This window comes from Dendropsophus ebraccatus, chromosome 12 (assembly GCF_027789765.1).
Source record: "Dendropsophus ebraccatus isolate aDenEbr1 chromosome 12, aDenEbr1.pat, whole genome shotgun sequence".
Taxonomy (NCBI): domain Eukaryota; kingdom Metazoa; phylum Chordata; class Amphibia; order Anura; family Hylidae; genus Dendropsophus; species Dendropsophus ebraccatus.
In genome coordinates, this window is record NC_091465.1 from 9,852,081 (window position 1) to 9,868,194 (window position 16,114).

General features: G+C 45.6%; 1 protein-coding gene across 4 annotated transcripts in view; it reads right to left on the reverse strand.

The window, feature by feature from the left end:
• The window catches only part of CLSTN1 (calsyntenin 1), a 76,852-nt gene that overhangs the window by 38,121 nt on the left and 22,617 nt on the right, over window positions 1-16,114 (reverse strand). For all 4 annotated transcript variants that reach the window (XM_069949095.1, XM_069949096.1, XM_069949093.1 and 1 more), the window contains exon 2: window positions 13,896-14,018. In XM_069949095.1, the coding sequence (XP_069805196.1) occupies window positions 13,896-14,018 (123 nt within the window). The remainder of the gene's footprint in view (window positions 1-13,895; window positions 14,019-16,114) is intronic.

Sequence of the window (16,114 nt, forward strand, 5' to 3'; positions counted from 1 at the left end):
CCCGACAAAAGGGAGGAGGGTGGTGGGCGCATGTATCTGTGCCATGAAGAGAGCGGCCTGACACAGGAGGGAAGAGCAGGAGCCATGACCTCATTGTGCGGATGATAATACGCGGGGGCGAGCCGCCATTATTAGCAAAGTAAATAAAAGCCAGACACAGGGGTGGGTGGGGGTCCTGACGGTCCCTCCGAGACTCGAGTGCTACTGAAACAAGTATGTACGTGCCAATAACGTCTGCGCCCTCCACGCCTGCTGGTTATTAACCCTTTATGCTTAATTATTCCCGAGATAAAAGTACAAAATGCTGAATATACAGTATGGTGGAGGTGAGAACAATGGAGAAGAGGACTGCTGCACAACAATGGAGAAGAGGACTGCTGCACAACAATGGAGAAGAGGACTGCTGCACAACAATGGAGAAGAGGACTGCTGCACAACAATGGAGGAGAAAACTGCTGTACAACAATGGAGGAGAGGACTGTTACACAACAATGGAGGAGAGGACTGCTACACAACAATGGAGGAGAAAACTGCTGTTCAACAATGGGGGAGAAAACTGCTGTACAACAATGGAGGAGAGGACTGCTGTGCAACAATGGAGGAGAGACCCGCTGCACAGCAATGGAGAGGACTGTAGCAAAACAGTATGTAACAATGGAGAAGAGCAAAATCAGCTAGAAATGCTACTTCTGCCAATAATCGACCCATAAAAAAGTAACATCAGCCGAGAAGCATGAAAACAACTGATCCTCAGCTGATCGTATCTTTTGTGCGGCCCCCAGGTGTCACATGTGCGGACCCCATACACAGCAAGCTGCCATGTCCTGTGTCATCTGGCACCTTTCTATATTAACCAGTGGGATGTTTTTCAGCAGTTTTCTCTACAGCAGCTCTTCTATGGGTTCGAGACTGACCTTAGGCCCCCATGGCCCTATCCCTGGTTATACTAAAAGAATAACTCTTGTTTTATTAAAATCAGTTTGGAAAAGAAAAAAATAAAGATAAAACCCATTGGTAAAGGCTTCCCCTATATGACCTGTAAGTTTTCTATGTGCACAAGGATAAGTCCCATCCCCACCTGCCGCTCACTGCGGTCAAACCTCTACTGAACCTTTAGGGAGGGAGGGGGGGGGGGGGGAAACACAGTCAGCACTGAAAGGAAAAAATGTCAAATCATACAAAAGCGGAAAACATAAATTGTTGAAATAAAGCGTCTGGGATGGCTGAGCTGTAAAAGACTCCGAAAGGGGGAAGAAGAAAAAGAGCAAAGCGATAACAAAAGTTGCACCATTTATAAAGTGCTGAATGTATTCCCGATGCCGGGTTTTCACTCGCGGCTCACAACACCAACAAAGAGCATAATAATGTAAAGGAGGAGATGGTGGAATGAGGCGCCGGGTCCCTGGTGGGATATGGGAGCCTTTGATTCTCCCATCACATGTTCCAGCCTGCAGTGAGACAAGCAATAATGTAACCTCATTGAGATTCCAGCCACGGGCTCCTTCCACTGCCAGCGAGTTCTCAAAGTCCTCTCCTCGCTCACTTCAAGGAGGGTCGTCTTTCATTCCCTTTAGAAATGTTAAAACCGAATCACCTATGAGGGGGAGCCGGGGGAATCCATGAGACTGGGAAGAGATCACCATGTGCATCACCGTAATCTGCCCTGTGGGAAGCCAGGCGGCAAATGGTACATTAAGGGTCTATTCACACGTCAGTATATTTTTCCAATCCGCAAATTTCAGTCAGTATACAATCCGCAAATTCAGTCCGTATTGCATCCGTATTGCATCCGTATTGCTTCAGTAAAATACAGACCCCATAGAGTTGTATTGGATGTGTCAGTTACTGTCCGTACTAGGGTCTGTCCTTTTTTTTTTGCGGAACGGATTGCAGCCCAGTACACAACACGGATGTGTGTATAGGTCCATTGAAATACATTGGTCCTATATTATTGCGGATCCGCAATTGCGGACAGGAACAGGATGTGTGAATAGGGCCTAACCGTCCCAAAAATCCATCAGGGGCTCCAGGTGCCGTCAGTGTAAGATTAGGGAAAGAGCGTGGGTTCGGTTTAATGGTGGGAACCCCCCCCCCTCCCCCAATTAATCCCCAGGATGAATCCCCTCACCCGTAACAAGTCAGTATATACCGGGTCTGCGCTGGAGAGAACTAGGATAGCAGCGATGGGTGTGAACAAAAATATTCAGCAACATTGTAATTCAATATGGAAGCTTTATTTAAAGGGGTTATCAAGGATTAGAAAGATATGACCGCTTTCTTCTTCCAGAAACAGAACAATTCTTGGTTTCCGTTTGGTTTGGGTGCGGTTTTGCAATCAGGCTTCATTCAATTCAGTGGAATCAAGTTGCAAAACCTGCACCCGATCTGGAGACAAGAGTCGTTCTGTTTCTGGAAGAAAGCGGCCATGCTCTTCTAATCCAGGATAACCCCTTTAATTGTGCCGCCCACCAACATAACACAACCTCTCTGCTCGTCCCAGTCACATTTATTTAGCTAAAAAAAAAGACGCAATACAAGAAGTGGACACCAGCAGGTGATTTTGTGGCAAAACCTAAATGCACCAAATGCAATACTGCAATGCTGGAGGGAGGACATGATGGACCCTGATACAAGAGAAGCAATGCTGCAATGCTGAGGGAGGACATGATGGACCTGATACAAGAGAAGCAATGCTGCAATGCTGGAGGGAGGACATGATGGACCTGATACAAGAGAAGCAATGCTGGAGGGAGGACATGATGGACCTGATACAAGAGAGGCAATGCTGCAATGCTGAGGGAGGACATGATGGACCTGATACAAGAGAAGCAATGCTGGGAGGGAGGACATGATGGACCTGATACAAGAGAAGCAATGCTGGGAGGGAGGACATGATGGACCTGATACAAGAGAAGCAATGCTGCAATGCTGGAGGGAGGACATGATGGACCTGATACAAGAGAAGCAATGCTGCAATGCTGGAGGGAGGACATGATGGACCTGATACAAGAGAAGCAATGCTGGAGGGAGGACATGATGGACCTGATACAAGAGAAGCAATGCTGCAATGCTGAGGGAGGACATGATGGACCTGATACAAGAGAAGCAATGCTGGGAGGGAGGACATGATGGACCTGATACAAGAGAAGCAATGCTGGGAGGGAGGACATGATGGACCTGATACAAGAGAAGCAATGCTGCAATGCTGGAGGGAGGACATGATGGACCTGATACAAGAGAAGCAATGCTGCAATGCTGAGGGAGGACATGATGGACCTGATACAAGAGAAGCAATGCTGGGAGGGAGGACATGATGGACCTGATACAAGAGAAGCAATGCTGGGAGGGAGGACATGATGGACCTGATACAAGAGAAGCAATGCTGCAATGCTGGGAGGGAGGACATGATGGACCTGATACAAGAGAAGCAATGCTGGGAGGGAGGACATGATGGACCTGATACAAGAGAAGCAATGCTGGAGGGAGGACATGATGAACCTGATACAAGAGAAGCAATGCTGCAATGCTGGAGGAGGACATGATGGACCCCGATACAAGAGAAGCAATGCTGGAGGAGGACATGATGGACCCTGATACAAGAGAAGCAATGCTGGGAGGGAGGACATGATGGACCCTGATACAAGAGAAGCAATGCTGGAGGGAGGACATGATGGACCTGATACAAGAGAAGCAATGCTGGAGGGAGGACATGATGGACCTGATACAAGAGAAGCAATGCTGGAGGGAGGACATGATGGACCTGATACAAGAGAAGCAATGCTGCAATGCTGGAGGGAGGACATGATGCACCTGATACAAGAGAAGCAATGCTGGAGGGAGGACATGATGCACCTGACACAAGAGAAGCAATGCTGCAATGCTGGGAGGGAGGACATGATGGACCCGGATACGAGAGAAGGACCTGATGGGCGCTGATACAAGAAAAGGACCTGATGGGCGCTGATACAAGAGAGAGACCTGATGGGTGCTGATACAAGGGGAGGACCTGATGGGCGCTGATACAAGGGGAGGACCTGATGGGCGCTGATACAAGAGAAGGATATGATGGGCGCTGATACAAGGGGAGGACCTGATGGGCGCTGATACAAGAGAAGGATATGATGGGCGCTGATACAAGAGAAGGACATGATGGGCGCTGATACAAGAGAAGGACATGATGGGCGCTGATACAAGAAAAGGACCTCATGGGCGCTGATACAAGAGAAGGACCTGATGGGCTCTGATACAAGGGGAGGACCTGATGGGCGCTGATACAAGAGAAGGATATGATGGGCGCTGATACAAGGGGAGGACCTGATGGGCGCTGATACAAGAGAAGGATATGATGGGCGCTGATACAAGGGGAGGACCTGATGGGCGCTGATACAAGAGAAGGATATGATGGGCGCTGATACAAGAGAAGGACATGATGGGCGCTGATACAAGAAAAGGACCTGATGGGCGCTGATACAAGAGAAGGACCTGATGGGCTCTGATACAAGGGGAGGACCTGATGGGCGCTGATACAAGAGAAGGATATGATGGGCGCTGATACAAGGGGAGGACCTGATGGGCGCTGATACAAGAGAAGGACATGATGGGCGCTGATACAAGAGAAGGACATGATGGGCGCTGATACAAGTATCAGAAGGGTAACAGCATCTCACAAGGCGGAGGTAGATAAAAAGCAAGTTGTTTTATTCCAGCACGGCACAGATACAACGTTTCAACCGCAATGGTCTTTTTCAAGTATACAAGGACATGAACACGTCACAGTATATAAAGCAGTTCCAGCCAATAGACAGAGTAGTATCTTCACTCTAGTTAAAACTATTAACCCTTAACACCCATCGTGATATATATTACAAATACTTGTTTTATTAGAACATACAAAAAGAAGTGTTTCACAGGTTAAAAACACATATTAAAAGACCCACCTCCCTCCAGCTGAGATCACCAAAAGGAGCGAGGAAGGAGCGCGTCACGCGTGGATGTCGGCGTCCCGCTGCATCCACTGCGCATGCGTTGTTACGCACCAATCACTGCGCCGTGGGCGTCAACTCAAGCGGTCAGCAAAACAACTTGCTTTTTATCTACCTCCGCCTTGTGAGATGCTGTTACCCTTCTGATACTTGGACTGTTTTTGACCCTGCCTGGACACCGGGGTTGGTAACTGTTGCATCTTTATTTTTGCAAAGTTTTTTCATTATTTTTAGACTGGATAGTCTTTAAGGAGGAGTGCTATAGTACTTTTTTGCTTTTTGGATGATTGTGTGTCCGAACTAATGTGCACCCCATGCTATATATTTTTTCCTTTTGGTAGTGGAAGGGAATGATTTTTTTGATCTTTTCCTCTATTACTTGCTAAAGATTTTTTCTGGAGTTTTTTGAATATGTCGTTAGGAACGGAGAATGGCGGCTCCGATCAAGCAGGCACGTTTTCATATACGGATGATGACGCAAGACGTATCATGGCGGGTTCTATTCCCAATGGCGCCTTTCTATATACCCCTACGGTGGACCTATTACGCAGAAAGTGGGAGAATGAGAGGAGACATTTGGTATCAATGGAATTACATCTTTCAACCCTGTCCGAGTATTACAAGGTGAGACGTATTCCCAGGGGCTTGAGATCACATGTCAAACCTAATCTACTACCTCACAATCAACAGTTTTGTACAAGATTTGAACAGATATGTAACAAGTTTTCATTTGACATCATGCTACTTAATGTGGAGTGTTTGCAGACGGAGGTAGAGAATAGTAAAGTTAAAATCTTGACTTTTGAAAGACAACTCAAGACATTGATTCCCACTGAACAGTGGACACAGTTGTCTGATAAAGTGGAAGCTAATATAAAAAAATTTGGCTTGGACATTGAGGAAACAAAGAAAAATAAATGGTTCAGAGATATGGATGATTATGACAATGGACAAATATATAACTGGCAATCTTCAGCTGATTTCCAACAGGACAGGAAGAAAAAAACGAGAGGACGCAAAACAACTCGTGGAAAAAATTTTAAACAAAGAAAGGAACATGACTTTGGATTTACTGGTGAATCTGACTCTACGGATGACTCAGCACAGGGAGCTACAGGAAGAAATCCAGCACCTTTTTTAGACAGAGGCCCAATGAGAGATGCAGGGGGCGGACACGCCGAGGCGGGCGTAAGCACTGGAGGAAACGTAAGAGGGAACAACAACAGCAACAACAACAGAGTAACCCGCACTACGGTGAAACGCAACCCAGTGACATAGCTCAAGTCTCCATCGAACAAACCTCACTAGTGGTAAATATTTCTGATGTTTCCCTAACTGATGAGCAAATGCATTTGTTATCTAAAGGTTTATCATTTTGCCCCATATATTCTACGGACTGGTTTAGATTGGACCTAGATTTGCATAATTTTTTTCGTAGACTTAAGTTGAAAGTATTTTTTTCTGAGCAACCCAAAAAACAACCCAGTACAAAACATGATAATATGCTGTGTTTGAAAGATATGGGCCTCACTAATGTGAGTAAATTTTATCCTCCTGTAAACAATCATTGTGTGGAAGCATTTATACAGATTGTACTTAGGGAGGTTGAACAGCTGAGATTGAAAGAAAGTAGAGGTGTCATCAATCATAATCTCACTAAACCAGAAAAACTAGCTCTGGATGAGTTGATGACGGATGGGCGCATCACCATCAAGCCCGCCGACAAAGGCGGGGCCTTGGTGGTGATGCGCACAGAAGCCTATAAACAAGAGGTATATAGGCAAATTTATGATGAGGAGGTTTATGCCAAATTACAGTTTAACCCAATTTTTGATTTCCAGAGGGAATTGGGTAAACTGGTATCCGACGAGTTGTCGATGGGAATTATTGATGAACACCTACATGAATTTCTACTTGTTGACAACCCTACTACACCTGTCATATATATGCTTCCAAAAATTCACAAACGATTGGACGCCCGATCGTTTCTGGAAGAGGCTCAGTTTGCTCCAATGTAGCTATCTTTCTTGATAGGGCACTCAGACATTTTGCTGTAGAGACAGATTCTTATGTGAAAGACACAACGGACTTCCTAACAAAAATTTCTACTCTACACATTACAGGTCAATGCATACTTGCGTCTTTTGACGTAGTCTCACTATATACGTCGATTTCACATGATTTGGGTTTGAACGCAGTACAGAAGAAACTGGCCAGCACGGACATGCCTCCAGAACACACGGACTTCCTCCTGGCGCTGCTTGAGTTCGTCCTGCGTAAAAAAATTTTTGCATTTGGTGATGAATTCTTTTTGCAGCGCCGCGGGACCGCCATGGGGTCCAATGTGGCCCCTACGTACGCTAACATCTACATGGCGGTCCTGGAGGAGGAGTTCGTGTATGTATCATCTTTCTGGAGACATGTCCGTTGCTGGCTTCGGTATATTGATGATATTTTTCTGGTGTGGGAGGGGACAGAGGAGGAGTTATGTAACTTCCGTGAGTACTTGAATACGCTACATGATGACTTACGTTTCACTCTAGTATCCTCACAGGTGGAAATCCAATTTTTGGATACACGTATCTTTAAGGTTGGTGATAGACTGGAGTCTGATTTGTATATAAAGCCCACAGATAGGAACAACATTTTACATTTCCAGAGTAACCATCCCAAAAGGATGTTGGAGTCTTTGCCATGGAGTCAGATGTTGAGGGTGAGACGAGTTGTTGGACAGGAAGAGGTGGTGGATGAGAGATTGAGCTCCATGTGCGAGAAATTTATCGCTAGGGGGTATCCGCCACAATTAGTCCTGAAACACAAGAGTAGGGCTTTGGATATGCCAAGATCGGATTTGTTTAAATCCAAAATACGTAAAAATGAAACACGTATTCCATTTATCTCTACCTTTGGGCCACTCAGTGGCAGAATTGCCAATATCCTCAGAAAAAATTGGGGTATTGTCGCTAATGGCTGCCCCAAAGTAGAGGAATTCAAAAATCCTCCCATGATGTCATACAAGCGCACACGTAACATTAAAGATATGATAGTGAAATCAGATATTGGCATATCTAGAGGCTTGAGACAAACCACATTAGGTGCTAGTAAAATGGGATGCTACCCATGTTTGAGCTGTTCATGCTGTAATAACATGCTGAAAGGTGACACATTTAACCACCCCCACACAGGGCAGAAATATACAATTAAACAGAGGTTTAGTTGCAGATCCGACTATGTAGTCTATATAATTTCTTGCCCTTGTGGTTTATACTATGTGGGGGAGACCACTAATGAGATTAGGGTGAGGATTCAGAAACATAAAAGTACAATCCGGTCAGGGAGAACAGAGTTACCTGTTCCCCAACACTTCCTAGAGGTGAGACATACCATCAGTCAGCTACAATTTCGTGTAATAGATTGTGTTGCACCACTGATTAGAGGAGGTGATAGGAAACTTAGGTTAAAAAAACTGGAGCTGAAGTGGATTTTCCTTTTGGGCACATTAGCTCCAAAAGGATTGAACTTAGAATACAAAGTCTTGCCGGGTATGTAATGCGTCTGGTCCATATATTGGAACTTTTTACGGACATGACTTTTTCATGATTGATTGTTTTTATGTTTTTATTATATATTTTCTAATGCACTATTTTTGTTTTAGATTACCCACCCCGGGCTGAGATTTACCAACTCAAGGATGTATGATGAGGAGGAGTATTTCAGTATACAAGATGTCAGCAATATCCCCATTTGCATATGGACAATCTGGTGGGACACTGTTATGCCGGAATTCACACCGAAGACGTTTCTTTGGTCAGCAGAGAAATATTTATCTGCCCCTCAATGGGTGTTTGCTTATGGATAGAGCGTCACCTTCCAGTCGCTGTTTTGATCAAGGTCAAGCCATCTATGTTCGCATACTAATTGGGATTTTACCCGATAGTTGGAGTGGACTCTAAACCGGCGATATGGGATCCGAGGATATGAGTGAGTAGCGGACACACATGGGAGACTGTGTGTGAAATGCGCGGCGAAGCCACGGAAACCATGGTGAGAGAACTCTCCGTATGATGATGAATGAATAAATTTGAACTACGTTCCGATTGGTGCGACCACACAGCGACTGCTAAGATTAATGGACTCTGCCGTATATGCTGACCTTCAGCTGCTTGAGGGATGCTGCTGATGGAGATCCGTTGTATCCGAAGGTACATTTCACAAGCAGGTGTCCGGATGAAGAATTCAGCCTTCCCTGATGCTATTAGATGACATCTAAATGTATACGGCATCGTATCGGATGATGAATGGACTTACATAGGGCTTGCTGATGTCTTGTTAGTTTAGCGTCGGTGGTCGCTATGACAGCGGTCAGCTGACCGCTTGAGTTGACGCCCACGGCGCAGTGATTGGTGCGTAACAACGCATGCGCAGTGGATGCAGCGGGACGCCGACATCCACGCGTGACGCGCTCCTTCCTCGCTCCTTTTGGTGATCTCAGCTGGAGGGAGGTGGGTCTTTTAATATGTGTTTTTAACCTGTGAAACACTTCTTTTTGTATGTTCTAATAAAACAAGTATTTGTAATATATATCACGATGGGTGTTAAGGGTTAATAGTTTTAACTAGAGTGAAGATACTACTCTGTCTATTGGCTGGAACTGCTTTATATACTGTGACGTGTTCATGTCCTTGTATACTTGAAAAAGACCATTGCGGTTGAAACGTTGTATCTGTGCCATGCTGGAATAAAACAACTTGCTTTTTATCTACCTCCGCCTTGTGAGATGCTGTTACCCTTCTGATACTTGGACTGTTTTTGACCCTGCCTGGACACCGGGGTTGGTAACTGTTGCATCTTTATTTTTGCAAAGTTTTTTCATTATTTTTAGACTGAATAGTCTTTAAGGAGGAGTGCTATAGTACTTTTTTGCTTTTTGGGCGCTGATACAAGAGAAGGACATGATGGGCGCTGATACAAGAAAAGGACCTGATGGGCTCTGATACAAGGGGAGGACCTGATGGGCGCCGATACAAGGGGAGGACCTGATGGGCGCTGATACAAGAGAAGGATATGATGGGCGCTGATACAAGAGAAGGACATGATGGGCGCTGATACAAGAGAAGGACATGATGGGCGCTGATACAAGGGGAGGACCTGATGGGCGCTGATACAAGGGGAGGACCTGATGGGCGCTGATACAAGAGAAGGATATGATGGGCGCTGATAGAAGAGAAGGACATGATGGGCGCTGATACAAGAGAAGGACATGATGGGCGCTGATACAAGAAAAGGACCTGATGGGCTCTGATACAAGGGAAGGACCTGATGGGCGCTGATACAAGGGGAGGACCTGATGGGCGCTGATACAAGGGGAGGACCTGATGGGCGCTGATACAAGAGAAGGATATGATGGACGCTGATACAAGAGAAGGACATGATGGGCGCTGATACAAGAGAAGGACATGATGGGCGCTGCTACAAGGGGAGGACCTGATGGGCGCTGATACAAGAGAGAGACCTGATGGGCGCTGATACAAGAGAGAGACCTGATGGGCGCTGATACAAGAGAGAGACCTGATGGGCGCTGTCACAAGAGAAGAACATGATGGGCGCTGATACAAGAGAAGGACACATAGATAGACCTCTGTACAGGCCCTCTTGGAGCAGCCATTACACTGCGTATTCCCCTCACATTCTGACTTCCAGCCTCTAGTCAGGACTCCACATGACTTCCCCGTGTGCTGCAGACAGTCCATCAATCTCACTCCTCTAGTCACGGCAGCAGCATGGGCTGAGGGCACACAGGGGCGGGGGGTAAGGACTCAGTTATGGACCAGAAAGCCTGTGAATTCATTACACTGTGGGAATCGGCCAGACTCCGCCAGCTCTGCATGGACACTCATGTTCTTTGCTTTGCTTCTTATGGCTACTTCAGATTCTGTTCACACTCCACACAGATACGTAACACTTTTGCACATGAAGGGTTCTGTACAGAGAGCCACATTGCAGCCAAGGACAATATCAGCCAGCGGTCAGAGCAGCCCCAAGTACAGCACCATATTAACAGGGGAGATGTATGTGTGACAGGTAGTCCCAACAGGGGGCACAGGCAGAGGAAAAAGGGGGGATTTCAGACCCAGAAAAAAGAAGCCATACTCACCTGCCCTGATCCCATGCAGAGGCCAGTCCCTGCTGTTTCCTGTGATACGCTGTCCCTGCAGGAAATGTCAGATTAGCCAATTAGCCTCCTCTGATTGGCTGTTTGGGAAATAACCGTGCAAAAGCGCATCACAGGAGGCAGCAGCTAGAACCAGGAACAGTCGAACAGCAGCTGTGAAGTATGGGGGGGGGCAAGTAAGGCTATTTTATCGTTATATCAGCCAGACTTACTTTTAACATTTTCTGGAGGAGTGCGGCAGCAGCTTTGTCCCCAATCATCTCCAGACTACATGCATGCTCGACCAAGCTGAGCATGCACATGTATGAGGGTAGCTGGGATGGACAGCTCCCAGCCAAATGCTATGACCAACTTCACACAGTTATGTACATAAGGCCTTATTCATCATATATATAACACTCTGGCATATGTTGGCGCTTTATAAATAACCAAAAACAAACAAGTTCTGGACAAGCAAGTGGTGAAAACGTCACAAACAGCAGCTGTGTACACAGCGTCTATCGGCAGATAGAGTGCAGGCCTTGTCCTCCATTCCCATACAGCGGCCTGATCCTCTGACAGGACAAGTATACAGGCCGCACAGACGTGTCCAATGTGCGCAGAGACGGCTAAGCAGATTAACACGTCTGTGCCATTGGATCCAGCATAGAATCACTTCAGCCGTAGTTAATGGGCTTCTCGCAATTTACACTCCACACAAACACCTACTGGAGACGGCCGGACAAAGCCGGGCTATTTGTTCTGCGGGGGGAGGGACAGAACAAGGCCATATTGTTTACTAGGGTGACATGAAAGGGCCTGCTGATTCAACGCTTTGGGAATGTGGTCTGTGCCGGCGTCATGCATTTCTATGGAGCAGAAATCCATACTGGGCATCTGTTAGCAGGAATCGCTCAGGAATATCCGCTACGGTCATCTAACACCATCTAAATAAAGAGTTTTTTAACCAGATATGACAGTGTTAATGTCTCTTGTTTGGCTGACACCCCGAGCTGAATCATTGACTGTGGAGCTTATAAATATACTTTATGTTTCTCAGCATTTTCAAGAACTCTGCTTGCTGTCATTTACCTAAACCCGTGATTCCTTATCTGTGTCTCTCCAGATTTTACTAAACTAGTAAAGTCCCATCATGTCCTGACAGCCCGTTGCAATTATAAAGCAGTCTTAAAATGCAGCTAGGGCATGCTGGGAGATGTAGTTTTACAATCGCCAGAGGGCCACAGGTTGTTAATCATGGGATGGGAAACCTTCAGCCCGCCAGCTGTTGCAAAACTACAATTGTCATCATGTCTGGACAGAAAAAACTTTAGTTCTGGCTGCCCAGGCATTATGGGAATTGTAGTTTTGCAACAGCTGGAGGACTGCAGGTTCCTAATCTCTACTTTAGACAAAAGTTTCAGCGCAATGACAGCAAGTAGAGATCTCTATCCATTTCAAGAGCTCAGCTTGCTGTCAGTGGGCTGAAACATTAATAGCATGCAGTCATTTCTAATAAGTGCCTCTTCAGCTGTGGCAAAACCACAAGGCATGATGGGACTTGTAGTTTTGCAACAACAGAGCAGTCTCCAAATACTCTTGGTGCATGGAATTATAGTTTTGCAACAGCAGGGGATCCCTGCATTAGGAATCACTGATCTAGGGCAGTGTTCTTTAACCTGTAGCTGTCTATCTGTTGCAAAACCACAACTCTCAGCATGTTCTGATAGTCCATCTCTCAGGGAATGATGGGAGTAGCAGTCTGGCAACAAGAGAGCAGTGTACTTCAACAGCTGTCGCAAAACGACACCTCCCAGCATCTTCCGAGTTTTGAATATACGTGCATGCTGGGAGTTGTAGTTTTTTAACTTATCTAAGACTGAACTGGTTTAACATGTTCCTTAAATCTACTTAATGCACACACAAAAGCATACCCTAAACGAGAGATGGGGAACCTTTGGCAATCTAGCTGTTGCAGAAATACAATTCCCATCATGCCTGGGCAGAAAAAGCTTTAACTTTGGCTGTCCAGGCATGATGGGAATTGTAGTTTTGCATCCAGCAAAGGTTCCTCATTCCTGATTTAAAAACATAACGCACCATAAATTTCCAGGGGGGGGCAACTATTTTGCCCCCTCCGTTCCAAATAAGAATTAACCCTTTAAATTAGCAATAAATGGGGTCACATAGTAATAATTGACAGTAACAGGATTAACAATCTATGTTAACCGATCATTTTATCAATACGATAATACAATGCAAACCCTCAGAAATGGCAGGCGGCTACCACAGGACATGTAGGAATGAGGAAAGAATCCAAATAAGATTTTATGAACAATTTGCTAACAAACGGAGTGGAACAATCGGGAAACTGCTTCCATGCTCAGTGGCGTGGTGCTGTCTGGCAGGGAGGCCTCACAAGCCCAGGGGCTATGAAGCCAGCGAAGCAGAACACTCCAGCAGCCCAACGTGATCGCTGTTGTACTGGAGGGGGCACAGGAGCCAAGGAGCTGATGTGTGTGGATGGTACGCCAGGCCAAACGCCAAGCCCCATCATCGCCACTTAGCAGAGTCCTGCATCAAACGTTCTGACTTTCCCCGATGCACGTGGCACGTTATGCAACAGCAAAGTCAGAAATCACAGCGGATAAAGCCTTCTGGCCATTTAATGGAAATGGCGACTGAATGCAAAACCAAGTACAACTTCCCGCAGGGCTGGAGGAAAGCTGCGTGTTGGAAATGACATGAGACCGGACTCGTACCTGCGTAACGGAGGGGAGCGTCTTTGTCTAGTGCTATGAGAGGAGGGTCCAGCAGAACCGCATTGTCGTTTTCTGTTACTATTCCGTGATACGTGGTCTCGATCCATGGCTTGTGTTTATTAACTAAAAAGTAAAGGCAAGAGGAAACAAGTCAGACACCAAGTAAAGAGCATTATATATATATATATATATATATATATATATATATATATATCACATAAAGAAAGAAAGCTTAAAGTGACAATGTTCCCCCCTTTTAGCATTCTGACTTCTCTACACAGGTGTAAAGAGTAAAGTTAGCAGTTTTCATACCTTATTTTCTATCATACCTCATGGTGCTTGTTCCAGTAAAAAGTGATCTTTTATCATCTGCAGTTTGTGCTACCTGGGCGGGGCTTCACGGCTGAAGCATCACTTAGACCCGCCCACATCATCACATAGCCCCCCCATGACATCGGTGCATAGGCCCCACCCACTCAAAGCCTATTGGAACAGGCCAGCCTAAAGGTCTATGTGGCAATGACGTCACAGGGGTGGGGCCTACAATGGCGATGTGGACGGGGCTAAGTGGCACTTCAGCCGTGAAGCCCCGCCCAGGTAGCACAATCCACAGATGATAAAAGATCACTTTTTACTGGAACAAGCACCATGACTTATTATAAAAATAAAGTATGAAGGTCATAATGGAAAAAGTGTTACTTTAAAGGGGTTCTCTGGCGAAAATCTCTTTTTTTCTTTTTAAATCAACTGGTTATACAGATTTGTAATTTAGTGGTGCCTTGGATTACAAGCATAATTCGTTCCGGGACCGCATCTGTAATGCAAATAGGTTACCTTCACACGTACCGGATTCGCAGCAGATTTCACGCTGCGAGTTTGCAGAGAAATCCACTGCGAATCCATGTAGAGTGAAGGTCTATGGGGTTACATATCTGCAGCGGAATTTTCATTTCACTCTGGATATGTAACCCGGCCCCTTTAACCCCGCAGCCCTGGCCCGGAGCATATATTACCTGCGTGGCGCCACGGCTGCAGTTAGCCTCCCGGTTCCCATCGGTTCCTATCAGCCAATCAGTACTGCTGTGCACTGACTGGCTGATGGGGACCGGCGGGAGCCTTACATGCAGCCGCGGTGCAGAGCAGGTAATATATGCTCCAGGCCGTGGGCTGCAGGCGGTTAAAGGGGCCGGGTTATTTATCCACAGTGAAATGAAAATTCCGCTGCAGATATGTAACCCCATAGACCTTCACACAACACGGATTTGCAGCGGATTTCGCTGCAAACTCACAGCGTGAAATTCGCTGCGAATCTGGTACGTGTGAAGGTAACCTTAAACCAAAGCAAAAAGTTTCCCATAAGAAATTACTAAAATGCAGACAATTTGGTCCACACCCCAAAAATAATGATATTTTTATTCTGAATAACAAGTAAAACAAATGAAACAAACATTTAGAAAGCTGAATAAGTGATATTATAAGTTACTGTATAGTATAGCAGCATGTGGAGTATAATGTATAGTAACTGTATAACCCTGATAACACAGCAGCTGGATATGTGATATATAAGTTACTGTACAGTATAGCAGCATGTGGAGAATAATGTATAGTAACTGTATAACCCTGATAACACAGCAGCTGGATATGTGATATATAAGTTACTGTACAGTATAGCAATCAGCATGTGGAGTATAATGTATAGTAACTGTATAACCCTGATAACATAGCAGCTGGATATGTGATATATAAGTTACTGTACAGTATAGCAATCAGCATGTGGAGTATAATGTATAGTAACTGTATAACCCTGATAACACAGCAGCTGGATATGTGATATATAAGTTACTGTACAGTATAGCAATCAGCATGTGGAGTATAATGTATAGTAACTGCATAAACCTGGTAACACAGCAGCAGTTTGTAGATACAGGATGGAACTGCAGATCCCCATAACGCAGTAGTGTAGTACAACAGGCTAGAATAGAGAAGCAGGGTCTGTGTGGTCACATGACAGCAATGGGGAAGGGGTGTGTTAAGCATGGACCAATCAGGAAGTGAGAATTACAGAGCTGGACAGTGACAGAAATTTTCCTATACAGGAGTGTGAATGGATAAGTGTAAGTGCAGGAACATTATAGCAGCAATGTGTATAGCTGAGTGTAAGTGCAGGCATATTATAGCAGGAATGGAGAGAATGGGAAACACAAGGGCTGACAAAGACT